Raw genomic sequence first — 27,024 nt, 5'->3', positions numbered from 1 at the left:
TGTAGAAATGAGGTATCAATTAGCCTAATGGTTGGAGTGGGCAAACTGGTCCAGCTATACTCATGCTAAATTTCTTCTTCTGACTCATGATCTCGTTCAGATGTTTTCAGTAAACCCATTTCCATGGACTGGGACTGCTTAACCTTCAAACGGACCACCCTGGAAACAGCAACAAAAAAGTTGTCAATAATAACTCAAAGGCTCATCTGACCATTTTTTACATGGTAAAATCCTGTTTTTTCTCTCTTGTGTCTCATCAGTGGGTTAGGATGACTCATTCTGTGATTCTATGGTTAGGAAGTGCAGCCTTTACTGATACATCCTGACTGTACAGCCTGTAAGCACTTGTTCCTATGGACATGTCACAGAGCACTTTAAACAAACCTCAGTGAACCCTCCAGAAGGTTCAGCCTTGTGCAGGTGCTGTGTTTGCTTGGGAAGCGACCATAAAGCTGTGAGAGAGTCTGGCCAACCTGCCCTCAGAGGGGAACTCTGCCAGCCTACCATGATCAGCCTCCCCTGAGGCCTCGTCTGATGCTGCAGCAGCCACTGGTCCCAGCATCAGAGGGGACATGGGATTGCTGCCACTTCCTCAAGAGCTGCCTTTCTTTATACAGCAAACCAGCTACCCAGCCTTGAGTGCTGGTGCCTTTCAGACTGAGATACAAAAAGCACTGGCACCTCAGTGCAAATGAAGACTGGAAGAACTATGTATTTAATGTGATTGAATAGGGCTATGAGGCTAAAAGCAAGGGGTGAGAAGCATGTTCAGGACACTGCAGGAAAAGGTCCTGTGGACAAAGGTGATCACATTCTGTGATCTGATGGCAGAGGCATTTTTACAATCAAATTAACACTGCAGTTGGAATTTTGTCAGAATTAGCACTAGGCAGCGAGGAAAAGGGCTAACTTTAGACATTAGGGAGTGAAAATGACTAGTGAAAAAGAAATCAGGTTCGATGACAGGGAATTTCTAGCAAGGAATTCTGTGTAATAATCTTCAATGTAAAATCATGAAGCCTGCTCATTAAGCCACTTAAAATCAGCAGAGATGAGCAGTGGGAGACAAGATTCTGCAGGTAAAAAGAATCTCCTACTTCTGACTTTATATGCACTTAAAAATGTGGAAGACTATTAGAGCTCATGTGAGAAGTACTATGCTATCAGAGCTGTATTTATGGATGTGGTTTTTTCCCCTTTCTACTGAAGCAATGCCATGTGATTTTCATTGATTACTAATAACTATTTTTATTTTACCTTCTAAGACAATTAATTACTTCATAGAATCCTTTTCATTTGTCAGTGAAACTTTTCTAAAATAAAGCTCCTACTAGACTAAATAGACAAGTCACCAAAGTTTTAGTCTTTCAAGTAACTTACCAGCTGACAATTGAGTAATTCACTGCAAGTATAAGAAAAGCAAAGGCATAATGCCAGCAATAGCACATGGTCAGGAACATCATGTTAGTGTGATCTGTCTGATTCCACTCTGGGCTCCCAGTTGGAGGATAAAGCACAAAGCCAATCTGTAGTAAAATAGAAGAGATTTAGTACATGTCACTTGATGAGCATCCTATGCCATTCACATTTTATGCTACCCATCACAAGGCAAACATTTAATTTTCTTATGGTGTTTCTTATTTCTGTGTTTACTATTAAAAACAATTTTGTAGTCAATCTCAGGTGTGATGGATCACTTTAAACAGCTCTGTGCAGAAATGCCTTTGAAGATAAAGTGCCAGTCCCAGAGACCCACTGCTCTTGCCCAGAAAATTATGGAGCCTGCCCAACAGCCCAGCCTTGCCACAACCACAATTATGCACTGTAAGGAGAGGGGCTGGTACTCAGCCCTGTGTGCTCTGAACTGAAATCACCTCATGGATCAGAAAACCTGCCTGGCCATTTGCACTGCCTCCCTTCTTCCCAGCAGTGTCTGGGAATGCACCACATGGCTGGAAAGATGAATAATCAATGAACAAACGGACAAATAAAGGGGAGCCATAAGTCTATTTCTTCTTAAGGGAAGAAATAGAAAAGGCATAAAAATGGAGCTTCCTCATGCAAGACTGTAAGTTCATGTAAAATACATAGCTGATTTATTTATTCAGAGTGGGAAAGATCCAATTCATATTGGTGCATAAAATGGGAAAATGCTCAATCCTGTGGCTATGCAGGTTTTGCATGAGAAATGCCAACCCTCTGTACTGCTTAGCACTCTTCAAAGTCACCACTCAGCAGTTCAGCTGAGAATTTAAAAACTGGGAAGGGGAGAGGAAGAAGGAGGGGAGTGCATTTTGCATTTCCATGCAGAGAATTCAATGAATGAGGCTGTTGATGATGCAGAAAGAAAGTCCCTTTACCTTTGACAAATTTCCTGTGCTGCAGTCAGTGTGTGGTTTTCAGTCACACAGATGGTTGAAGTCTGATGTGGGTGTGAAAAAGCCACACTTAAATTTCTTCTATTTTTAGTACTTCAATTTTTACTTTGATACAAACCCCACATTGTCTCTAGAGCTAAAGAAATACTCTGTTCTAAAATTAGAGTGGGCAGAAAACAATTAATAAATGGTTGCATCTATTCCTCCTATGTAAAGCTTCTTAAATCATCAGCTGAAAGTTTACAAACAAAAAAATAAAACAAGTGCTGCAGCACCACATTCTTGAGTTCACTTATAGAAAAATACAGCCAGTTCTGAGGCCTGTCTTCATGCCAGAGCAAGCATTTAAATATTTGATTTGGTGCTGAGTGTCCAGTTCTCCTAAGAAACAGCAAACATTTTTATTCATCGTGTCTGGCCAGCATAGAAAAAAGGGAAGCCAGTCTAGACATGCCGGAAAGAAAAATCTTTGGAGTGGCCTCAATTCTCCACTATAAGATGAAACACACATCAGCACTGGTGCTCCTATTTCTGTTACAAACTCCCAGCAACTCCTTAAATCTCTCTTGTTCCGACAGCAGAGAAAGAGTCACTGTCAAATATCTGTTATTGGATAGACTGACATGTGAGTGAGGGCATGGAAGCTACATTTCAAAGAGTCCTTTTGGGAGCCACATCCCTGAAATATCAAAGTTTTGGCTGTCCTTTTTTCTGCTCAGGTCCCAGAGCACTAGAAAAGCAGGAGGCTTTACATCACCCAGTCTCCTAATGAGAATCTGTAACTTAAGTACCTTTTGAACCTGGCACTATCAATTTTTTTGCCTCACGTGTCCAGTGCTACACTGGGCACCTACTCACTGCTCCAGCAGCTGACAGTGGAGACTCTCTTTGTAAAGAATAACGTGTATTCCTATGCTCTAAAATCACTGCCATTTGGCTGGCAAATTTGGAACAGGATGTTACAGGGATCAGAGAGCTCTGTAACATGGAGAGCTCAAGAAAAGCACTTTAGCTTCTTTATTGATTCAAATAAAAAGCATTTGAAGTAAAACGACTACTGCTTCTTCTTCTGTAAAATGGACATGAGAAATACTTTTATGTCTTAAATGGAATATTTTTTCTGTATCTCTTTAAAGGAACTTATTTTCTGTAAGTCTTTTGAAGTCTGTGTTTAAAAGGCATATATATAACCTGTCAAACATCTGCAAAGGGTTAAATAACTCATTTTGATGAGGAAGAAATCACAAAGGCAGAAAAGTGACTTACCTGCCAGAACCAGCTGCCTTGTAATATGCAGAGGCTTGTACGGAGCATCTCTAGCACAATACTGCCACGGAAAAAAACTTCCAAAAATATGCAGGCAGCAGCTCCAAAGATAGCAAATAGCAGTAACTGATGAACATGAACATCCAGCATGGCTCTCCCATGAAGGTGGTAGCAGAAGAGAAAACCTGGAATAAATTGTGATCAGCTTAAGATAATTTCTTCCCTTGCACTTTCCCTGCATGTGCTTTTAGAAAACAGTGAAACATTCCTGGCATTTCTCTTTATGCTGGTATCACCTTCACTCACGCTGGCTTTAGCTAACTAGTTGTGAACCATGTCAGTACCTACATCAAACACATGCCTGAGCTACTGAGCACTTACCCAAAACAGGCTTTTGCTGCTATTTTCGTAACATTTCTGTGGCTGTCTGAGCCAGGTAGGAAAGCTAAGATGCACCTCTACAATGCAGGATCATGACCTGGGCAGTGTAAGGAGGGCCGAGACTGATTTTTTGTGTTCTCTTAGAAATGTTTCAGGGAGTGAAACACTCCAGAGGGTCATTCTGTAGGGCTGATCTGAAATTCCCAGACCAATGATGAACACCCACCCACAGGATTCATGCACATCCCTGCAGGGAGAGGAAAACTGACCTTCAATAAAGACTGCCAAGGAAAGCATCATCCTGTCCATGGCTGCTGGCAGCGCGTTGGTCCCGTGTGCCACGATGTCCACCAGCCCTGAGATGCCATAGAAGAGGTACATGGTGGCATGCTGCCAATTCATCAAGTGATCCCAGTGCTTCTCCTCGTAGTCATACAGCTTCAGATGAGGCCCATCAGGAACAAACTGCTCAGCCACCATCCCTGCGCATGAAAGAAGGAGAAAAACCATTTGTTCTGGTACTTGAGGTATAAACTGATGACAAGTCTTTACACAAACAGTAGAGGCAGCAAGATATCCCCATGCAGCATAATGCCAGTAAGTTTGAGTTTTAGCATCATGTAATCTGGAGAGTGGAGAGCCAGAGGAAATCACGATTCAGCTCCACTTCTGGTGGAACTATTTGCATCTTGCAGTTTCCAGTGAAAATGAAAACAGTTATTCTGTGCTGCTTTTTCTTCTTTTAAACAATTGCTATTGTAGTAGTTCTCTGACCAAATTTTTCAGCTGCCTTTTCCAATGGTTCCAATGGTTCAAACATGAGCATAACATATGTCTCTCTTTTGGAGACTTAAGTCTCCAAAACAAAGGTTTATCATTTCAGTGCCCTGCCACATGCAGGATGACAGAGTTCATGCTCCTAATTCAAAGGGGATTTTTCCGCTAAAGCCATAAAAGGAAACCCCTCCACTGTGCAGTGTTATTAAAAGTGCCATGGGAATGTACACAGAGTCAGTATTTGAATCTCTGCTCCACTCTCTTCCTTACCTTGGCCCCTCAGTGTCTTGCTGACTAGCTGAGGTACTCCAGGAAGGAAAAATTCCTTTTAAATGCTTTGTATGATCAATGAAGTTTGGAGAGGGTTTAAAAGTTGTTCTGCTTTTAAAACATTAAAGCTGATTATATTGTTTATAAAGCATAGGCCAGCATCCTGCTGTATAAATACATTAGCTGTAGAACAAATGTAGTGTTGCTCCAGCCTTATTTCCAGTTTTCCTAACATGGAAACAGCAGGTTTTACTCCTAATGCCTTTATTGTCTGTTTTAGCCAAGTGTTTTTTCCATACTTTTGATTGAAATTGGAATTTCCATATGTTAAAATAATAACTTGTGGTTTTAAGGTGAAAATAAGAACAGTAGATTAATGTTTTAGCCGCCAAACTACCTCTAGACACAGACTGGGAGATTTATAGAAAAGATGTCCACAGTCACGCCTCAAAATGAATGCTATTATTTAGATTTTTATCATTTTCAATGATAAAACTGTAGATGCAACATCCCTTTAGTGCTGATGTATCTTAACAGAGAGGAAGGAAAAGCAAAAACACGACTTTGTCACAGCCTGCACCTTGATTAGAAATGAGGCAAATCTGGGCATCTAAAGAAGAGCAGACAAACAGAATCTAGATGTGCAAAAATGCGTAAAATTTAGATATTTTTCAACTTGAGCCGCAGGTGCTGAGCTCCTCAGATCCCCTGTTGTTTAGTTTACTTACCCTCTAAAGCTAAATCACTACCATACAGCCTGCCAGGATGTAAACAAAAACTAAACACTTCCAGTCAGCTACACAAAACCATCCCAGCAGGTTTGTACCCAGGCCTGGACACAACAGAAGGACAAACAGCTCCCCCACACCCCATCACAACAGTCCTGCAGCAATAAGATCTGGAGTTCAGTCCTTTTGTGTGCATATTTTCACTTTTGACTGAGATTAATCAAAAAATCATCTGCATCATTTACAGATTTTATCAATAAATCAGTGGGGACTTCCAACATCTGAGATGGTTGAATTCAAAATAGAAAAGTAACACCTTCACAATCTGGTGCTCCCAATGTACACATGAGAGCCTCTTGCCTAAATATCTTATCTCCCTCCCTGAACAGTGAACAGTACCTGGGCACTGAGATGGGGTCAAGTGCTCAAGAGTCATCAAGAGACCTCACAGAAGCTCCAGAAGAGTTCTATGGATGGAAGCTGTGTAATTAACAGCAGTAGCCCCACCACTTTCCAGTGGCTAAAGACCAGAACACAAGGAGATCCATTTTATCAGAGAACAAAATTCAAAGCAAAAAGAAGGTACAGCTGCTCTTAGTCCACCTCACTTACCAATGAGGGCAAAGACAGCTTTGATGATGCCCTCAACAAACTCCAGGCGCTGGAATCCTGCCCTGGAGCCAAGGTAGCAAGCATTCTTGTTTTTTCGACAGGCATACTTCAGTGGATACTTCACTGACCACCACAAGCCAAAAAGGAGGAAAAAGCTTCCAGGGAGGGCGTGCCCTTTGAAATTGCCCATGGTTTTCTGCTAGGCAATACCTGAAGGAGAAACAAACAGAGACTGATTATGGGAATAGTGGGAGAATTCAATGGGTTACAATTTTACAGTATCTCCTTGCATAGATCAAATGAGTGTGGCTGAATTGAGTACTCACAGTTAATTTAAAAATAAATTTGAGTACTTATCTTCCCAGCCAGTCTCCACAGTTTCAAAGCTTTGCAGAAGCAGAAGCAGAGACACAACTTCAGAGCAGCTGACCTGAAATGCAGAGCTGGCAGCCAGCAGGGTAAGAGAAGGAAAAGCCATAGCACACTATATCTTCCTGCAGAAGTAGTGCTAGCAAAAGAGGAAACATGAACACTCACTATTCGGTGCTTTCACCTTTAGAGAGGGTTTTATATTTTTTTCCTTCACGAAAGGAAACCAATACAATATCTGACTGAAGGAAAAACGAATTGCATACCCATCAAATGGGTAAATATTCACTAGTAAATTGTCTTTTTTATTTCAATCCAGATGTCTTGTTATGATTTACAAACATCAAGTAATTCTCATTATTTGATGGGTGAATTATGCACCCACAACTAGATATATGTTATCAGGAGCATCAAGTGCACTGTGTGACAAGGTTATTAGTTGGTCAGGATTATACAGTCACTGAAAAACAGTTCCATTCATAATCCTAGTAATTCTGGTCATCATTCCAACATTTTAAGATAGTTGTCATTGAGCCAGTGGCTTCTCCATTAAAATGACAGTTCTAACATTAAATTACAATTTTTCTTTAAGATATTATAAATTGAGTTGTTGTGCCTCATGTCTCAAAGGCATACTGAGGCATAGGCAGCAATCAAGAACAACCACTTTAAAAGAATTGGCAGTCTGTATTTTCTGTTATTATTGTTGCTGACTTAAAAGTTTAATTGCCACACTGCACTGGAGCCATCTGGCTATGAATGGAACATGGAAGCTCTGGTATTTCTTTCTTTTTGTAAGTATTTCCTATGGTCAGCTCTGCATAAGAAGTTTTAAACTGCAGCTTCTGGGCTGTGGAGCACTTGCAGCTGGTTCACGTCAGGCTGTCTAGTCACGTAGCGTGAGCCCTCTCCTATTTCTGGAGGCTCAACTCCACTGAAAGCACTATTTTTTGTTTTGTTTTGGTTTGCACCACATGCACAGGTCCTGGAGCTCTAAGGCTATCTCCTCTGGATGAGGAGAGGTGACCTCTATAGCCACAAAAGAAAAGAAAATACGACTGTTCATGAGTCTGGCCTGATTTAAACAGGATGCTGAAGAGGGGTCCTGTCCCCTCCTCTTCCAGAACTGAGCTCTCCCACTGTAAGGGCTGCTGAATGGGAGAGCAGACCCTTAAAAGCTTTCCCTGGATAATATCCTGGTTACCTAATCTCTAGGGAAGCACTGGGGAAGTACAAGAGCAGAGAAATGTGATGCTCGTTGCCCAAACAAGCCCATTTCTGGATGTGTCCCCACAGGTGTCGCAGGGTCTGGTGTCTGCATATGGAAGCTGGGAAGGAGAGCCTGTGGAGATGGGTGCATTGAGCTCAGGGAATGGGGCCAGTCATGGGGCAGCCAAAGGGGGCACAGGGGTCATGTTTATGAACAAAACATGAAGGACTCCCACTTGGAGTTTCTGCTGTGTGGGGAAAGCCTCCTGCAGCTGAGGATCCAAAGGCTGGGAGAGCCTTCCTCCACCTCCTCTGCCTCCCCCATCACCCTTTAAGTTCCACAGGGTTGATGCCTGTATGTTTTATCTGCAGGTGGGGAAAGCACTGCTCACTCTGCAGCAGCCCACAGCACAGTGGGGCTCTCACTGGTGAGGTTTAGGGAGATCGGCCCCATTGGTGGGACCCAGCCCTTGCTATCTCAGCCAAGAAGTTCTTTCTTCATTTTGGGACACCTTTAGTTCAAAGAGCCTGACCTGCCTGCACATTCCTGCCAGTACTCACTGCACCATCTGCCTCAATAAAGGGCAGTACTAACACCTTTAGACATAAAGGTGTCTAAAAACTTTGCTTTTACATTTAGAATACTTCTTTGCTTTTCAAACCCTAATTTGAGTGTTTTTTGAACATGCTGGCCTGGAAGGCATTGCTGTCTTTTCAGACACATTGGTCTTTTCCCTTCTTTGACTGAAAGGAAGAGGGAGGAGAGAGGAGTGGCTTTTCCTCACCGTGTCTGATCTCACTGAACACCGTTCATTGGAAAGACTTTATTCATTATTATTCACCACAGGTACAAAGCAGTTCAAAAGGAACAATTTACCCTGTACTGCACATCAAAGCAAAACAATGCATTAGAAAGGTAAATGAAACCTCTGAATTACCTTCCCTTAGGAGAGTACAGCTGCAGTGAGAGTGAAATGAAGAATTGTGTTGACATCATTTGTAGTGCATGGTATACAAAGCTTCAAAAGTAATTCTTAATCTGCAAATTCACACCTGGGTTACCTAGATCTCTAAACACTGGAGGATTTTTCTGCACTAAATCTGGGAAAGGCATCAATAAACTTTGTTTTTAACTATATTTTGCCTTTCAAAACAAGCAAAAAGAAGAAAAGACTGATACAGCAGCTGATGTTCCACATCCAACATAAACAAAACAGAACCAGAAAAATTACTTTCTTGCTAAAAGAAATACAATCATGTATTATTAGCTTTAGAGATGTCAACTGCAGATTGAGTTCATCCAAAGGTGTTACGGATTATTTGTAGGATTTCTCTAAAAAGACACACATCCGTTCTGCCAGCCAGCTGTTGTGGCAGACCTTTGGAATGCTGCATCTCAGCACAGTTGGTTTCAGAAAGGAGTTACACAACTTACGCTTCAAAGTTTCAAGTAAACTTGAAAACATTGTGACAGAGCTTGTCTTGCACTGATTAAGCGTCCCAACCCATGGCTTTTCTTTTTTCGGGCCTGAGAGTTCCTTTTGGTGAGTGTAGAAGTCACCTGCCAACATCCACAGTTTTGATGTGACTGAGAAGTTTTGTCTGTAAATAAACTGAGGGATATTGCACAATCTGGGGGCTTAGTATGAAACTGAGGATATGGTGAGACTAAGCAGAGACTCCTCAGTAGGAAAGTCACTGTGGGGTCAGGAGATGGATCTGGGAGGTGGAAGGTAGGAGTGTAATGGGAGGTGAAAGGAGAGGAGAACAATAAGTCAGGCTGCTGCCTTTCCATGTGGCACTTTGGCATCCCTCTGTACAGCCTGGGACAGAACATCTTCTGGCAGCTCTTCTGCACAGCTTGAGAGCCAGACAGTTTTGGTACAGCAGATGCTATTTATTGGATAAAGATGGCATCAGCATGTTATGACAATACTTGATAAATTTGAGGGGTTATTTTTAGAGAGCCTTATCAGTCTTTATCTGCAATGTTGGATTGATGTTGCAGAATGTACAAATCCAAGACCCTCTTTTTTACCCTCAGTGATTTCAGGGCCAAGGATGGCGGCAGAACCACAGCCACATTCTCAGCAGCAAACATTCCGTGCTGTCCACAACCCTCCCTAGAGTTCATCATCTTAGACTGGGTATCAGGAGAAATTTCTTCACTGGAAGAATTGTCAAGCCACTGCCCAGGGAGGTGGTGGGATCATCATTCCTGGAGGTATTTAAAAGATAAGGAGATGTGGCTTCTGGGACGTTGTTCAGTAGAGGACTTGGCAGTGCTGTGTTAACAACTGGACTCAATAATCTGAGAGGTCTTTTCCTACCTAAACAATTCTGTGATTCTATTGTCTGCCAGAGTTGTAAGTGGAGTTGCCCCACAGGTGTGGGCCATGAGGCCTGGCCCCAAAGCCACCCAGTCCCACCAGGGGCCACACACATTCCTTTAGCTGGTGGCCTGTTTCACAACTTCTACTCTGTCCAAATCCTCCTAACCCTGCCAGGCACAGCCAGTGGTTCTGAAGCCTACAAAAGGCACACAGACCACCATCACAGAATCACTGGGTTGGAAGAGACCTCCAAGATCATTGAGTCCAACCCATGCCCTAAGACCTCAACTGAACCATGGCACTGAGTGCCACATCCAGCCTGTTTTTAAACACCTCCAGGGGTGGTGACTCCACCACCTCCCCAGGCAGACCATTCCAGTACTTTATCACTCCCTCCGCAAAAAACTTTTTCCAAATATCCAACTTATATTTCCCTTGGTGCAGCTTCAAACTGTCTCCTCTCGTTCTGTCAGTTGCTGCCTGGAGAAAGAGACCAACCCCCACCTGGCTACAGCCACCTTTCAGGAAGTTATAGAGAGTGATAAGGTCACCTCTGAGTCTCTTTTTCTCCAGGATAAACAACCTCAGCCCCCTCAGTCGTTCCTCACAGGGTTTGTGTTCCAAGCCCCTCACCAGCCTCGTTGCCTCCTCTGAACGTGCTCAAGTGTCTCAATGTCCTTCCTAAACTGAGGGGCCAGAGCTGGACACAGCACTCAGCATGTGGCCTCATCAGTGCCCAGTACAGGGGAAGAATGATCTCCCTGCTCCTGCTGGCCACAACATTCCTGATACAGGCCAGGATGGCATTGGCCCTCTTGGCCACCAGGGCACAGCCGGCTCATGTTCAGTCAGTTATCAACCAGAACTCCCAGATCCCTTTCCTCCTGGGCACTGTCCAGCCACACTGTCCCCAGCCTAGAGCATTGCAGGGGGTTATTGCGGCCAAAATGCAGGATTTGGCACTTGGACTGATTAAACTTCATCTTATTGGATTCTGCCCATCCATCCAACTCTTCCAAGTCTCTCTGGAGAGCCCTCCTACCTTCCAACAGATCAACACATGTTCCCAGCTTAGTGTCCTCTGCAGATTTACTAATGAAAGACTCAATACCCTCATCTATGTCATCAATAAAAATATTGAACAGAGCTGGCCCCAGCACAGACCCCTGAGGGACACCACTGGTGACTGTCCCCAGCTGGATCCAGCACCATTCCCCACCACTCTCTGGGCCCAGCCATGCAGCCAGTTCCTAACCCAGCAAAGAGTGCTCCTGTCCAAGCTTGGGCTGCCAGCTTTTCCAGGAGTCTGCTGTGGGAGACAGTGTCAAAGGCCTTGCTGAAGTCCAGGTACACAACATCCACAGCCTTCCCCACATCTACCAGGCAGGTCACCTGGTCAGTAAAGGAGACCAGGTTGGTCAGGCACAACCTGCCCCTCCTAAACTTGTGCTGGCTGGGTCTGACACCTTGGCCATCCTCTAAGTGCTGCATAATAGCTCTCAATATAAACTGCTCCATTACCTTACTGGGTACTGAGGTCAGGCTGACTGGCCTGGAGTTTCCCAGATGCTCCTTCCCACCCTTTTTATGGATGTTTCACATTTGTGTCGCATTCCAGCTGGCCAGCTTCCAGTCACCAGTGACTGTTGGTAAATGATGGAGAGTGGCTTTGCAAGCTCATCTGCCAGCTCCCTCATCACCCTGGGCTGGATCCCATCTGGGCCCATAGACTTGTGAGCATCTAAGTGGCTCAACAGTTCTCTGACTGCCTCCTCCTGGATAACAGGGGCACCATTGTGCTCCCTGACACCATCTACCAACCCAGGAGAACAGCTGTCCTGAGGACAAGCCATCTTCCCACTAAAGACTGAGGCAAAGAAGGAGTTAAGCACCTCTGCCTTGTCCTCATCTGCAGTTACTATGTTCCCTTCCGTGTCCAATAGAGAACAAAGGTTGTTCTTACTCTTCCTTTTATCATTAATATATCTGTAAAAACATTTTTTTATTATGCTTTACAAAAGTTGCAAAATTAAGTTTGAGATGAGTTTTGGCCTCCCTAACTTTTTTCCTACATGCCCTAGCATGTAGGAAATACTCCTTTAAATACTTCCTGAGAGACCTGACCCTCCTTCCAAAGATGATACATCTTCTTTTTATTCCTAAGTCCCTTCAAAACCTCGCTGCCCATCCAGGCTGGACGTTTACCTTGTCAACTCATCTTTCAGAACACAGGGACAGTATGTTCCTGTGCCTTCAAGATCTCTATTTTGAAGCACCTTTCCTGGACCCCTCTGTTTTTAAGGGCTGCATCCCAAGGAACTCACTGAATAAGTCTCCTCAACAGGCCAAAATCTGCCTTCTGGAAATCCAGTGTAAAAGTCTTATTGATGTTCCTCCTGATTTCACCAGATATTGAGAACTCTATAATTTAATGATCACTGTGTCCCAAGCAGCCTCCAACCACCACATCTTCCACCAGCCCATCTCTGTTTGCAAACAACAGATCTAACATTGTCCCTTCCCAGGTGGGCTCACTCACCATGGATGATGAGTTGTCATCCATGCACTCTAAGAACTTCCTGGACTGCCTCTTCTCTGCTGTCTTAAGCTCCCAGCAAATGTCTGGTAGGCTAAAGTCACCTACAAGAACAAAGACTGGTGATCCTGAAACATTCTCCAGCTGCTTGTAGAATAGGTTGTCCACCTCTTCTTCCTGGTTGGGTGGACAGTAACAGACTCCCAGGAGGATGTATGTCAGCCTTGCTGGCCTTCCCCTTAACTCTTACATATAGGCATTCAACTCCATCATCTTTAGTTTGAATACCCATGGCATCAAGAGCCAGACTCACTCCTCCACCTCTTCTCCCTCTCCTGTCTCTTCTGAAGAGCTTGTAGCCATCCAGTGCAGTGCTCCAGCCATGTGAGTCATCCCACTGGTGTACATGCACCTCAGCTGGGCTGCTGATTTCACCTCTGGCTTATAACCCTTGGGCTTGTTTCTGGAGAGCCCAGTTGCATCCTCTTCCCCTTTCAAGCCTAATTTAAAGCCCTCTCAATCAGCCCTGCCCATTCATGGGCTGGAATCCTTTTGCCCTTGATAGACAGATGGAATCCACCTGGCTCCAGCAGGCCAGGTGACATGAAAGTTGCCCCATGATCAAAGAACCCAAAATTCTGCCCATGGCACCAGCCCTTGAGCCACCTGTTGATAATGTGGGATCTCTTATTCCTTTCACCATCTGTCCCTGCCACCAAAGGGACTGAGCAGAACACCACCTGTGCTCCTGCCCCATCAACCACTTGGCCTGTGCCCTGAAGTCCCTTTTCGTTGCCCTGACACTTCTCTTTTCAACCTCATCACTGCAGTACGAGCAGTGGGCAATGATCAGAGGGCTGAATCAGCCCAGGGAGTGTCTCAGTGATATCCCACATCCAGGCCCCAGGGAGCAGCAGAGCTCCCTGTGGGATGGGTCCAGTCCACATACGGGGCCCCTGCTCCCCTCAGAAGAGAGTCACCCACCACGACTGCGCTTCTTTTCTTTATAGTGTCAGAGGTGGTGGTGCTCTGTCTGACAGGTGAAGTGTAATTGGGAAGTTCTCTGGGCAGATCAGTTTCTTCACCTGTCTGCAGTCCTCCCCACGGATGACAGAGTTGGCTGTCCAGCACATCTTTGCCCATTGCAGATTAAATTGCTGCTGCTGCCTGCTGCATGCACCCCCAGGATTCCTGCAGGATCACTCACTCCTCATGTCTCCACCCTGAAGTTTCACCACTCAGGACCCTTCCACCACCCCCAGCAAGCAGCCATGGAGCCACAGCAGCCAGGGCAATAGTAAATTTTGAGCTCTAGCAAAGCAAATTTTGGAGTCAAGGTGAGGGAAGGTCCTCTTCTGCCAACCAGCAGGGCTGCTGCTCCGAGGAGCATGCCCTGGAACTGGACAAAGCACACATTCCAACCCAGATCCAGGCTTTTCACACAAAGTGCCCCTTGACATGCTGCTCTCAGGAGAGTGTGGCACACGCCAGGACTGGAGGCTGCTGTCAAGGTTCCTGGATAGCCACAGACTTCAGCTGCCTCAGACTCACCCAGGACCCTCATCCTGGCACCCCTGCTCAGGGGCCTGTGTCCTCAGGGGAACTGGAGAAAAGGTAATTAGTCATATTTATGGCAATAAACTCAACTGTTGAGGTAGTTTATAAATTTTAAATACTGGTCAATGTTTCTGCAGCTGACTGGAATAAAGTACAAGAATAATTTACAGCTACCTGTCAATGCAAGATGCTTTTCTTTTTAATGTCAGAATTCCAAGCATAGTTTTTCTTGGAATAACCACAGAAAGCACTGCATGATGAAGGTTGCTGGAAAAACTACAGAAAGCTACATAGTATTGCAAAAGTGTTTTACATCCACACTTTGCCAAGCCAGTACAAGGTGTTCACAGTTGCCAACAAATTCCACATGTAGCCATAATGCTTTATGTACCTGGACTGTTCATCCCTCTGTTCAGGCTGCATCTTACTCCTTGAGGTCAGAAGGAAACATGGGATTCCACTGAAAAAGCAGTTTCCAAGTGAGCACTCAAGAAAAGGTGTACATATTTGTGGCTATTAAGAGCTGCCTTTTTAGCCTGAAAATTATCTCACACCATCAGAAGCATGAAAGGCAGGCAAGAAATAGACTCAGATGGTTGATTTAAACATCCTCCTATGGATTTGGGAGAGATGTTTTGTAACATTTACCAGTTTGATTTCTGGTCTTCACTTTTGTGGGGTATAAAGCAAGACTTGGAAGTGCTATGGAGAAACCCTACATACCACCTGGTTACTCAGAAGGCTTCTCAGTTTCTTCTATAAGAACTAGGTTAGTTTCCCTTTTGTCCCCTTTGCCTTTAAAGGACAGCCAGGGGTTTAGGCAGCTCGACCTACATGGAACAGGGATGTGAGCAGTGGCTGAGCCAGAGCCCGCCCTGCAGCAGCCAGCTTCCCTTCCCTGCACATTCTCCTGCCACAGCAGTATGCCCTGCAATTTCCTGTGCTTGTCAAGCCCTGGGGGATGCTACAGAGGGCTACTGACCAGAAATGTGGATTTCTTTTCCAGAAATGGCACAACTTATAAAGCCACAAATTCACTCTGCTGCAATGCTCCCATTTCTGCTAAACAACTATATGACAACAAAGGTTAAGAGCAAAGATTAAACATCACCAATTTTTTTTTCCATATGCTAGATTAGAAAACAGCGATGTGGAGTTTATAATAATTGATGAGAAATGTTTATTTATCCATAACAGCTGCAGGAATGGATTGTGGTATCAGTGAGAATGATGCACCCAGATAAGAGGAGGAAATAACAATAGTAGGCATTTTCTAATCAGTGCACAGGCTGTGATCATACAGCTTTTACAAAAAATGGAAGCCAGCAAAGCTGAAATGCATGCATGACAAAGAAAGTCACAGACAAGTTTAATTCAGTATCAAAGTTTCTTACTTGCAGCTAAAGATCTATTCAGGAGACAAGTGCCTTTTGTCCTGCAGCCGTTATGCTGTAAACACCACAGACAGCCAGGCTGATCTGAAAAACTGTCTGCTCCAATTGTTCACTAAACGCTGTTCCTGATTTCATGTCATGACTGAAAGCATTTCAGCGATTCCAGCTCCATTTTTCCAGATGACATCACTGCTCTGGTGTTTAGGAAATACTCAGCTGGCACTTATAGCTGCTTTAGAATTAGACTGGAACTAAGTACTGTGTGTAGGAATGAAAGCAGGACACAAGACTATTTGAAATGCTAAAAAGTGACAGGACAGCCTTGGTATTTTTGGCTTAGGGATGTGGGAGATAAAAAACTTCAGGAAAAGGAAAAGAAAAAAAAAAAAAGAAATGTCATAAACGCACATCTTCAAAGTCTGTAGGAGAAGAATTCAGAGAGAATCTTCAAGCCTAGAAGACAGGGATGAAAACCAAAAATCCCAGAGGTAATGACCAGAAGTCTATCTGCTGGCCCTAGAAAGGAGGGATTCTAGGACACAGTCTCCCATAGTGATGAGTTTGGGCCCACAACTTGTACCACTCTATTCTTTCTTAGTGCTTTGCATCTATCAGAGGCTCTTCCTTCCCAGATACTTGTCAGCCCTCTTAGTGCTCCTTACTGTGTTTGTCATCTCTCATGACCCTTAGTTTTCTGGCTGTGTTTCCCTGTTCTCTGTGCATCTGCTGACTGTTTCTGCTCCCATAGATGAGCAGGCTATCTCCAGGGGTTATCCAGGGACAACAAGTACTACATAATAATCTTACCATTGGCTCTTGATATCTGAGCAGCTGCTCATCTGGGGATATGAAATTTTTGGTCTTCAGGACTGCCAAACTGGAGCCTTTTTCAGAGCACCACAAGTTCAAAAAACTTAGACACACAAAAAGTAAACCTAGTAAGTGCATAGAACACATAAGAGTAATTTTTTCCTATGAAATATTCATAGTTCCTGTATTGGCCATAAACCCTGGTATTTCCTAGCAATGGCTACAGTACCAGGGGTGTGTCAGTAAGCTACTGCAGGTGTGGCAGTGCTGAGACCAGGCTTGGCTCCAGCCACCACAGCCTCTTCCGTGTCCACAGTGGGGTGCCTGCAGTGGGGTGATCCTCCATCTGTTCCCTGTGCAGGGTAGCAGTTTCTTTCTCCACAGAGGGTCACAGCAGACTGCTGCCTTCCAGCTGAGGTGCTGCAGGGCTCCTCCCAGCCTGACAGTTTTTAATTGGGTGGGGCAGAGGCAGAGTGCTGCCAGACAGAGGGTGTAGGGAGGGACATGCTCTGACATCCCACTGCTGGGGTGTGGGAGCTCTTCACTAACATCTGAGACCATCTCCCCTTCCCAGTCCACCCAGAGCAGGGCTTAGCTGGATCTCCTAGTGCTTTCCTATTTTGACCCAAGTTGTGCTGGCTAGTGAAATTCCTATTTGCAGTCACTCTCCTTTTGAAGTCAATTCCTTTTATCACAGAATCACAAAATCATGAAGTCACAAATGATTAGTGCTGAGAGGGACTTCTGCAGGTCATCTGCTCCAACCCCCCTGCTAAAGCAGGTTTATCTAGAGCAGGTTACCAGGATTGCATCCAGACAGTTCTTGAATATCCCTAGTGAGGGAGATTCCATAACATCTCTGGACAACCTGTTCCAGTGCTCAGTCACCTGCACAGGAAGGAAGTTTTTCATCATGTTCAGGTGGAACTTCCTGTGTTTCAGTTTGTGCCCATTGTCCCTTGTCCTGTCATCAGGCACCACTGAAGAGATTCTAGTACCACCCTCTTGACAGCAGCCCTTAAGGTATTTGTATGCATTATGTCTTCTCCAGGTAAACAGGCCCAGGTCCCTCAGCTATTCCTCTGAAAAGAGATGCTCCAGTCCCTTAATCTTCCTTGTGGCCCTCTGGTGGACTCTCTTCAGAAATTCCTTGTCTTCCTTGAACTCAGGAGCCCAGAACTGGACACAGCCCCTCAGACTGGCCTCACCAGGGCAGACTGGTGGGGGAGGATTACTACGATCTTTAAAACAGTCTGAGTCATTTCAATGAACAACCTCTGCAGGACTTTAGCTATTCCTGGAGTTCCATGGTCCAGCAGAGGTTAGTTACACTGCCACTAGGAAGATTGCTCCATGGCTTTGCCACAAAAAAACAGTTCTGTAGGGTTGTCTGGCTCCTCTTTGTCTTCCCAGTTGTGTTCACTTAAAAGTTCTCTGCTTCCTAGGCTAGGAAAATGTCAAGAGAGCAAAAATTTGATGTATCAACTGATGATTTAGAGATCAGAGCCCTGCTCTGGAGAGGAAATGAAATAAAATATGGTTTGGTTTCTGTTGGCATCCTCTTTCCTTCTACAGCACCTTGAGAGTACAGCTGGGGTTTCAGTCAAATGATCTTGTAAAACAGCAAAGCCGACAGGACTACTAGACTATGGAAAATATTTGAAATAAATACTAATGACCACTTGGGCTGTGAAAGATCCTGCATTTGGCATTCACAAAGCTCTTTACAGACTCTTTGAAGTTACTGCAATTGCTATGTATGTCTCCAAACACTTCATGAAGACAAGAAGACACAACCCCAAAAAAAGGAGGGAGTCTACTGAGAAAATTTAATGTTTGAGTGGTCTTCAATGGATATAAAGAAGCCATATCTGAAAGAGAACTCTGTGCTTAGAGGAGGTCACAGAATCACAGAATCAATTATCTTGGAAAGCACCTCTCAGATCATCGAGTCCAGCCTTTGATCACCACCCTGTCAGCTACACCACGAGGCACTGACTGGCACTTCCAGTCTTTCTTTAGACACCTTCAGGGGCAGTGACACCACCACCTCCCTGGGCTGTCCAATCCAATGTCTAATCACCCTTTCTGTGAAGAAATTCTTCCTAATGTCCAACTGAACCCTCTCCAGGCACAGCTTAAGACTTTGCCCTTTCATCCTGTCCCTACTTGCTTGGGAGAAGAGGCAGACCCACACCTGGCTACAACTTCCTTTCAGGTAGCTGTAGAGGAGCTGTGAAGGCATGAAGGTGTGAAGTACAGGGCTTGCTGACCTCAATATAAGCTATAATTCTTTGGTTGCAAGGTTTGCTCCCTTACAATAACTACTGGTGACTGTGCAGAAAAGGCATTAGAATTTCTCTACGTTATGTACAGTACCAGATGTTGGGGTGACCAAAGCCTTTGAATGAGAAACTGGATTACATAGAAGGCCCTGTTTTAAGGAATCACCAAACACTAACAAATATGGGAAGCAGAAGTGTCACCTGTGCTGTGTGCATTAGTAAGCTTTCATCTTAAGGAGTCTCAAGTTGACAAAAATGGGAAGGAACCTCGTATCAACAAATGCAAGGTCATTATCAAGTCCTTGATGGTTTTCATAGGAAGAACTTGTTTTTCTTACTGAAAATCTACAAAGAGACTCTGCTAATGTGTCTCTCATAACAGCTCATACTTGGGCAACCAGCAGGTGACACTTATAAGAGCTGAACTTCTCCTGTCCCCTGCAAGGGAGAAGGCTGGAAACATGGGGTACATGTGTCCAGAATATTGGCTTCTGCTGTGGCACTGTTCTTTATTTTGCTGTCTCATCCCATAGAGAGCCAGCCACTTGTGCATGAATCTCTGCTTTCTGAAGTTATTCCATTAAGTATTCTTAGCCTTATGATAGAATTGCAAAATAGTTTGAGTTGGAAAGAACCTTTCCATCTCTCTGGGCAACCTGTGCCAGTGTCTCACCATCCTCCTCAAAAAAAAATTCTTCCTTATATTGAATTTATATAGACCCTCTTTTAGTTTTAAACCATTAACCCTTGACCTATCAACAAGCCCTACTAAAAAGTCTGTCCCCACCTTCAGCCACCTCATCTGTCTGTGCAGTACAGTTAGGTAGTGTGAGCCCTCATTGCAAACAAAGCGATTACAAATAAATGTTTAAATCTTGTGGATCTGAAGATTGTAACCAATTATATGAGTGCTTGAGGCTTATAGCATTCTGCTGTGATAAGAAAAAAAAAAAATTAAAATTTTCTTATCAGTAACTTCCACAAAGCTGTTCAACAGAGCAGGTGGGGTTTGCACCTAGAGCTTTGCCTTGGCTAACCTGTCTTGAAGTTTTCTCTGCAGTCTTGTCTGTCAATCTCAGACTGCCTGATAATACTGCTTCTCCAAGGGGAGCCCAATGCACTGCCTCTACCAACTACAGCTTGGGGGAAACACTCTACCAACAGCAGAAACTGCGTAGATCAAAAGCAAAAAGAGAAACACTAATGAATAAATGGGAGTGTTGGCAAGGCAGTCTGTAATATCGATGCTAGCTGGGACAAATGGCTGGCTGGCCTTGCCCAGCTAGAAAAGACAAAATGTTTGAGAGGTGTAGTTCCATTCTACAGTACCACCTCATACTTATTAAATTGGAATAAACTTTTGCTAATACATTAGCAGAAACTGATGAGTCCTCCATGATACAAGGCTACAGCAGCAGCAGCTTCAGTTCCTGCAACATCTCCAACAACACAGTTAAAAGAGGGAGCAGACCCAGCAAAATCCTCTTCCCTGGCATTACAGATGCTACAATTTGTCTTAGAAATGTCTCAAGTGCAAGGTGATTTGGAGCAAGAGTTTTAGGACTGTTTCTCAGATAGCATTAAAGTGTTGTAGCAGGCCCTGATTTAGGCATAAATTGATAAAAGGGACTTAAGTCTTCTTTGTACATTCTGGAGCAAAAAGCAGTGTTAGGGTCCCAATCTGGCTCATGCTGCATGATGGGACAGAGCTGCCCCTGTAGAGAGTCAGTCTATTAAAAATGAAGGTGTTTCAAAATCAATGTCAAATTATCTGTCATTCCTGGGTTTAGAAGCTTGTCTTGCTTGTAGCTTGGAAGAGACGGCCAAAATTACTACTACTGCCAACTGTAAGTGAGCATGAGTGTGTTTGGTCACATGTAAGAAAAAGGAGCCAGCTGACAAGAGTTTCAACACTGAGAAGTCTTGGTTCATGCACCTCTTCAGGCTGGAAACAAGGAGCCCATTTTTGCCCTGCTGCACTGGCCATCTGCAGTACTGACTGAAATGATCTTTGCAGGCAGATTTGTGTGCAAGAAGAGAGTAAACAGCAGTTTGCCTAAACACAGGCATAATTATTCCAGCCACTCCTCAAGGTTCATTTGAGTTTTCTTCTCCAGCAGTTATTTCTACCCACAGTCTCCACAACTGAGAGAAATATGTTTGCTTTGCCCAGCTTCATTTGTGAGGAGAAAAATACAGAAAAAGCCACACGAGCAACCCTGAAAAGCAGCAAAAGACATCTGGGCAAACTTCTGAAAGGTAACTCCAAGAGTCAATGATGAATTTGCATCTAAAATGGATGTTGGAAACATTCCTTTAACAAAGTACTTACAGTCACTTGGAGTACAACTTATGCCATAATTTAAACAGTTCCACAGAAACAGCAATATAAGGTGATGCAAACAAAGTTGTACAGAGTGGAGAAATCACAAGTCCTAAGTATGAAAATGCATGGTAATCATCAAACACTTGGTTTCAAAAGTAAAAAGCAGAAATACTTTGGTCTTAAGTACTTCAGTTCCCAAACTCTTCAGAAAGCCCTTTATCAAAAAGTTAATAATTTTTCGATACCACGTCAAGTATTAAGTTTATTAAGAGAGTAGAATATGATTTGTTGATGGAAAATTGAAACAAAACGGAACACATCCATAGGCGGAAAGTGTTTTCCTAAGGCTTATTCTGTTTTGAAATGAAATGAAATAAAATAAAGAGGCTAAGATAATCTTGGGGTTTCTCTCATATAGTAAGAAGTCATTAAGTTCATTTAAATTCATTTAAGTTTGCCTGGAAATTCAAGTTTGGATGTACAGCTCCATTTGACACATCCAAGAGGGAGGGAGAGGGAAAAAACAAAAAAAAAAAAAAAACAAACAAAAAAACAAACAAAAAAACAAAAAAAAAAAACAAAAAAAAAAAAAAAAAAAAAAAAAAAAAAAAAACAAAAAAAAAAAAACCCACCACCACTTAGCCCTAAGCCGCACACTTAATCTCCCCTTTATTAAGGATGCCGAACCTCGGCTGCGAACCCTCTGGCACAGGGGCCCCCACTCTCTCAAGGAGCCCCAGCAGCCCCGGCCAAAGCCATGGCTGATTCACAAGTCCCGTCCGCACTTTCCACCTCAGAAGTGCCCCCCGCGGGCCGAGCCGAGGCGAACATGGAGCGGTTTTCCTTTCTTCCCCCGGCGATATCCGACATCCCCCGGCCCTTCCCGGAGCCGGGCACCGCCGGGCTGCCCTTACCTGTGCCGTGCCCGCCCTGGCAGCCCCTTCTCCGCCTTCCTTGCCCTCCCGCGGGCTCTCTCCGTGCCGGGGGCAGGGCGCTGCAGCTGCGGCCCCGCGGGATGCCGCTCCAGATGTTGGCGGCGCGGCCGCTCCAGATGTTCCCCCGGCGGCCCCGCGGGGGGCGGGCGTTCTCCTCCCCGCCCGGCCGGGAAGGAGCCAGAGCAGGGCCAAGGGAAAGGGGCTGGGGGAAAGCGAGGTTTCCGCGGGATCCGGCGCTGCCCGCCCCCTGTCCTGCCCCGCTTTCCAGGAAAAGCGGCCGGGAGCGGGCAGGGCTGGTCCGGGATAGCCGCTCCCAGGAGCCCGGGCAGGCGAGGAAAAATAGACAAAGTAGAGAGACTTTCAGACATACAAACCTTCCTTTGATCGCTGCATATAACAGAGGCCTTTTTTTTATTATTATTTACACACCGACGGCCGTGGTTTTCTCCACGAAAATGAGCACCCGTGGCTGCCGTTCCTGTAATTTAGCAGGAATTTATGGCACAGCCCTGAATCCAAAAGAAGAATGCCTAAAAATAAAATTTAAAGAACGAAACCGCGGCTTTATTTGCAGATGTCACCCTGTAGTAAACAGCATAAGTGACATTACAGAATCATTCACAGGGTGAGGAAAGGCATCTTACACTGCACCACCTCTGTAACAACAGCCAGCAGAGAACACCAATGGAAGTCCCAAATCTTTCATTGTGGAAAAATCCTCCTTTGAGGTATTTGCCAGGAAGTTGTGATAATCAGGTTTTGAAGCTCTGTTTGAACTACACCAGGAGACTCCCTTGACCCTTTTCCACCCCTGTCAGAATCAAGATCTTGTGTTGCCAGATTCCCCTGTGGCTGTAGGAATAACCAAGCTGAGGTGCCACCCTCCCTATCAATAAGTCACAACTTGGGCTGAATTCTGAGACACTTCCCCCCCAGTCCTGTAATTTAAGATTTCTGCTTTTCATGATCCAGAAGCTTTTTCGTGAAAATTTGTGGAGGAAATCAATCCCATGTAAAAATTAAAACTTTTTCATGCTCACTTATCTTCTCAGGGAGCTGCATCCCTGCCTGCTCTTTATCACAAAGGGACACTTTCACTCTCAGATAAATAGTGCTCCAGAAAATACCCCTCAGCATCTGGCAAGCAGATGCCTTTGCAGGTTGGATGATGTAATGAATACAGAGAAAAGGGCAATAATGTTTTCCAGAAGGACCACCTCTCTGTAAACAGTGCTTCAGAAATCCAGCCTCTATGAAAGCTGCTTCCTGGTCTGAGTGACTTCTTCTCCTTTTTATTTTTTTCAGACAGCAGAATGCATTTCACTTCACAACATTAATCCCTACCTAATGGATATCCTTCTCTTGCAGAACAGTTTTCAGTTAGATGGAGCTAAGTCAGTCAATAATACTGATAATTGTAATTTCCTCATCTATTTACCACTGGTTTGATGCTTGTCTTGGCAGTGGAGCAACAATCCCTTCCTGGGATTCCTCATTTCCATCCACATTTAAAATTACTTAAAAGTCATTCTGAGTGATGACCAATGTTGCCAATGTAAAACACTCCAGTAAGCATCCCTGGGTCCCTGCAGGAATTCTGCACTTCTGAGAGTCAGTGTGTGTCAAAGTAATCACAGAGAAGTGTACGCATAAAATATTCTACAAAACTGTTAGAGACTATGGAAAAAACAAAACATCTTTTGCAATGTTTGTACCTAAGGTCAACAAAAGCCAACAGTGCTCCATTCAGTGGAGTTCAGACCTTCCTTCATTTTGACCTTATTCCATAGTTACTCAGGAAATTAATTCAACGCTCCTCTTGCAAACTTAGGATACATGCTTGACACACAGACAGGCAATTGAGCTCTTCTCTTGCTGGAGGAATAGAGCATTCAAACAGAGCATTTATTTGGTTGTTCACTGCTGATATTGAGCATTGCACCTGAAGCAAGGAACTAAAATAATATTTAATGGCAAAGCCTAAATGATGTGAGATGAATTTGCAAGTAGTGCTTGAACAACTTTCCAGAGGAGTTAGCTTAATGAAACATCACGGGGTCAAATGTCTGTGGCTCCAAGACCCACAGGTCCATTACATTGCATTTAATGTGGTGTCCAGTGCTTTCACTTCATCACAGTTATCACAGATACCAGGCACTAACATCAACCATGAAGCCACACATCTCTGCATTGATCCAAATAATTCATGAGCACATTACAGACAAATTAGAACTCTAGATGGATTATTGTAACATCTGCATTTTGGCCCAGAAGGCAAGGTAGCACCTGGGGGCAGGTGAGCTGTTTTCAGCCTGGGCACTTGAGGGAACACTACTTTACATACCCATTACTTGTTTCTGGGTGAAACTGAAGTGAAATGTTGACCTGCTCCTCTGAACACTTGGAGTCCAAGGTTTGTGTTTGCTGTCTGTAGGTGTCTTTGTAGCATAACATCTAATTTATAGCTGGGGGAGTGAAGGCCCTCCCACCAGAAGTGAAGAGCAAGTTCAGGACCATCTGATGAATAGCTACGAGTGCCTGGGACCTGGTGAGATGCAACCCAGGGTCCTGAGGGGACTGGCTGATGTTGTTCCTAAGCCACTTTCCACCATATTTGAAAAATCACAGTGGTCAGGCAAAGTCCCCAGTGACTGAAAAAAACCAGAAACATTGCTCCTGTTTTCAAAAACGGGAGAAAGGAAGATATGAGGAATTCTTTACTGAGAATTCTTTACAGTGAGGGTGCTGAGGCACTGACACAGGTTGCCCAGAGAAGCTGTGGATGCCCCATCCCTGGGAGTGTTTAAAGCCAGGCTGGATAGGGCCCTGAGCAAACTGGTCTAGTGGAAGGTGTCCCTGCACATAGCAAGGGGTTGGAACTTGATGGTTTGTAAGATTCCTTCCAACTTAAACCATTCCATGATTTTATGAAATATACCATAGAAGTGTGGCTGATAAAATAATAGCTCTCTGGATAGAGTGCCCAGAAAGTTAAACAAAAAATTCTGGCCTTGCAAAGTTCATGCAACAATTGAATAAAGAGCAAATACACGCATTGGCTATGACATGAGGAAAAACAAGCGTTGACATTCTGGTTTCAATACAACTTGTAACACCAAAATAAATAAAAAGTAAATTTGAATACAAAGACCCATCTTAACAAAAGTCCATTCTTTGGAGTGCTATTAGGGAGATTTGCTCTTGCATGGATTTTGAAGGTACAAGTTTAAATCTGTAAAGTTTAAAAATACTTCCAGGCCTAATCTTACCATCAAGGGGGAAGAAAAGTAGTTACATTATACATGAATTTTTTCATTTTTTTAATGTTAATAGTTATTAGCTATGTTTATGTTGTCTGCTTTTTGTTTTTTTATGAGTAGTCTGTAAGAACTTTGTAAGAAACTTTCAAAAGGGGTACTTCTCAATTTGTCAAGCTGATTTCTAGCATATAAAAATGTACCCCCCCTCTTATGAAAGTCTTTCATCTAGAAGAACATGCAAAAACAATCATGGAGATTAAAAAAGTCAACAGAGCTCAGCTTAACACTATCTGAACGAACAGAGGAACTGTAGTGCCTGCAGGAGCATTTCCTGAAACAATCTATAATTCACAGGTAATTGGCAATGTTTCAAGTTGATCAGAATCCTTTGAACTAGTCTAGCAATTTGGCATGGAGAATCTGGTGTAATAAAGCCAGAAATACCAGGAGCAGTAAGAGTAAGAACTTTCTCCCCAGCCTTTCCTGTCCCTGTATTATGATGATGAAGTACAGAGAAATCTGGGAAAAGCAGAAGCACCAGGAGAAAGCAGTTTGCAGGTTCCAAAAATTTTTCTTCTCAGAGTTTCAATTCTTGAAGCAAATATGTCTCAATAGTGAGAGCTGTGAGGGTTGTCTGCAGTACTGTGCTGCTTTTGTGCAAATGTTAAATCATGATACAAATGCACAGAAAAAGATTGAGCCCTGACCCCACAGTGCCGAGGAAGAATCTTTGCTTTTCATTGTCTCATCAGGTATCAGCTGAACAAGAGAAAAGATGATTTTAAAGCTGCAAATATCTACACAGAGCTCTGAAAATAATCTCTGAGAATATGGAATGGCATTTCTTTTTGCTATGCTCTAGCTCATGATGCAAGTTTCATGTCAGAAAATGAAAGATTATTCAAGCTGAGGAAAATGACCTGGCAGTTTTTGGTGAAGGACAGTCAGCAACAGAGAAGTCAAGTTTACAAGACATGACTTCTAAATAACATCAGGTAGTGGAGAGCTCATCTGGTTTGCTCACTCAGGATCAAATATCAAGCCAAGTCCTACTTTATCTGGGACATGGAAACCAAAGGCGGAAGACTGTGGGAAAACAGGGAATAATCTACTAGCAGAGAGAGAAATGGCAGCTGAAAGAACAAGAAACTCTCCCTGCTTTTATCAAGTTCCTTAGTCACATCTAGGTGAGATATTTTCATGTCTGGCTTATGGTTTCTTGGTTTTAGATACCAGGAGACATTTTGGTTATAGATTTATAGAAGCACACAGCACTCAGGATAGCAAATGAAGTCTGCTGCATCAGTTAGTTAAATCATAAAGTATTCTGAACAAATACCAGAGTCAATGGAGTATTCAAAAATTTTTCATCAAATCATGATAAAAAGTTCCCAGTTCCCTGGAAATAATAGCTTCTCACCTTTAGGCACACTGTGGTGATTAACAGTCAGAGGCTGCAGGGAAGCCACCCCAGAAAACCTCATGAAGAAGTTGTCAGTTCTGAATTCAGCGCAGTGTCTGGGTTGGGTGGTGATAAATGGGGCTCCTAGTCACACACTTAGTCCAGGAAATGCAGAGACCAGCTTCATTCCCAGACG

The 27,024-nt window shown here is 43.9% G+C and overlaps 1 protein-coding gene across 3 annotated transcripts; it reads right to left on the bottom strand.

Moving 5' to 3' along the window:
- On the bottom strand, nucleotides 1-27,024 carry TMEM45A (transmembrane protein 45A). Of its 3 annotated transcripts, none has more exons than XM_083855772.1 (6): nucleotides 26,847-27,024; nucleotides 6,413-6,622; nucleotides 4,295-4,507; nucleotides 3,645-3,829; nucleotides 1,381-1,526; nucleotides 1-159 (listed from the first exon to the last, which is right to left on the bottom strand). In XM_083855772.1, the coding sequence occupies exons 2-6, from the start codon at nucleotides 6,600-6,602 to the stop codon at nucleotides 66-68; spliced, it is 828 nt and encodes a 275-aa protein (XP_083711898.1). In that variant the 5' UTR covers nucleotides 6,603-6,622; nucleotides 26,847-27,024; the 3' UTR covers nucleotides 1-65. The 3 variants fall into 3 exon arrangements, with proteins under 3 accessions (XP_083711898.1, XP_083711900.1, XP_083711899.1); XM_083855774.1 differs by lacking the exon at nucleotides 26,847-27,024 and adding an exon at nucleotides 22,541-22,624; XM_083855773.1 differs by lacking the exon at nucleotides 26,847-27,024 and adding an exon at nucleotides 22,146-22,209.

The sequence above is a fragment of the Zosterops lateralis genome (assembly GCF_965231275.1).
Source record: "Zosterops lateralis genome assembly, chromosome: 2".
Classification (NCBI taxonomy): Eukaryota; Metazoa; Chordata; class Aves; order Passeriformes; family Zosteropidae; genus Zosterops; species Zosterops lateralis.
The sequence above is the reverse complement of the archived record's forward strand: the minus strand, read 5'-3'. Positions and strand labels throughout refer to the sequence as shown.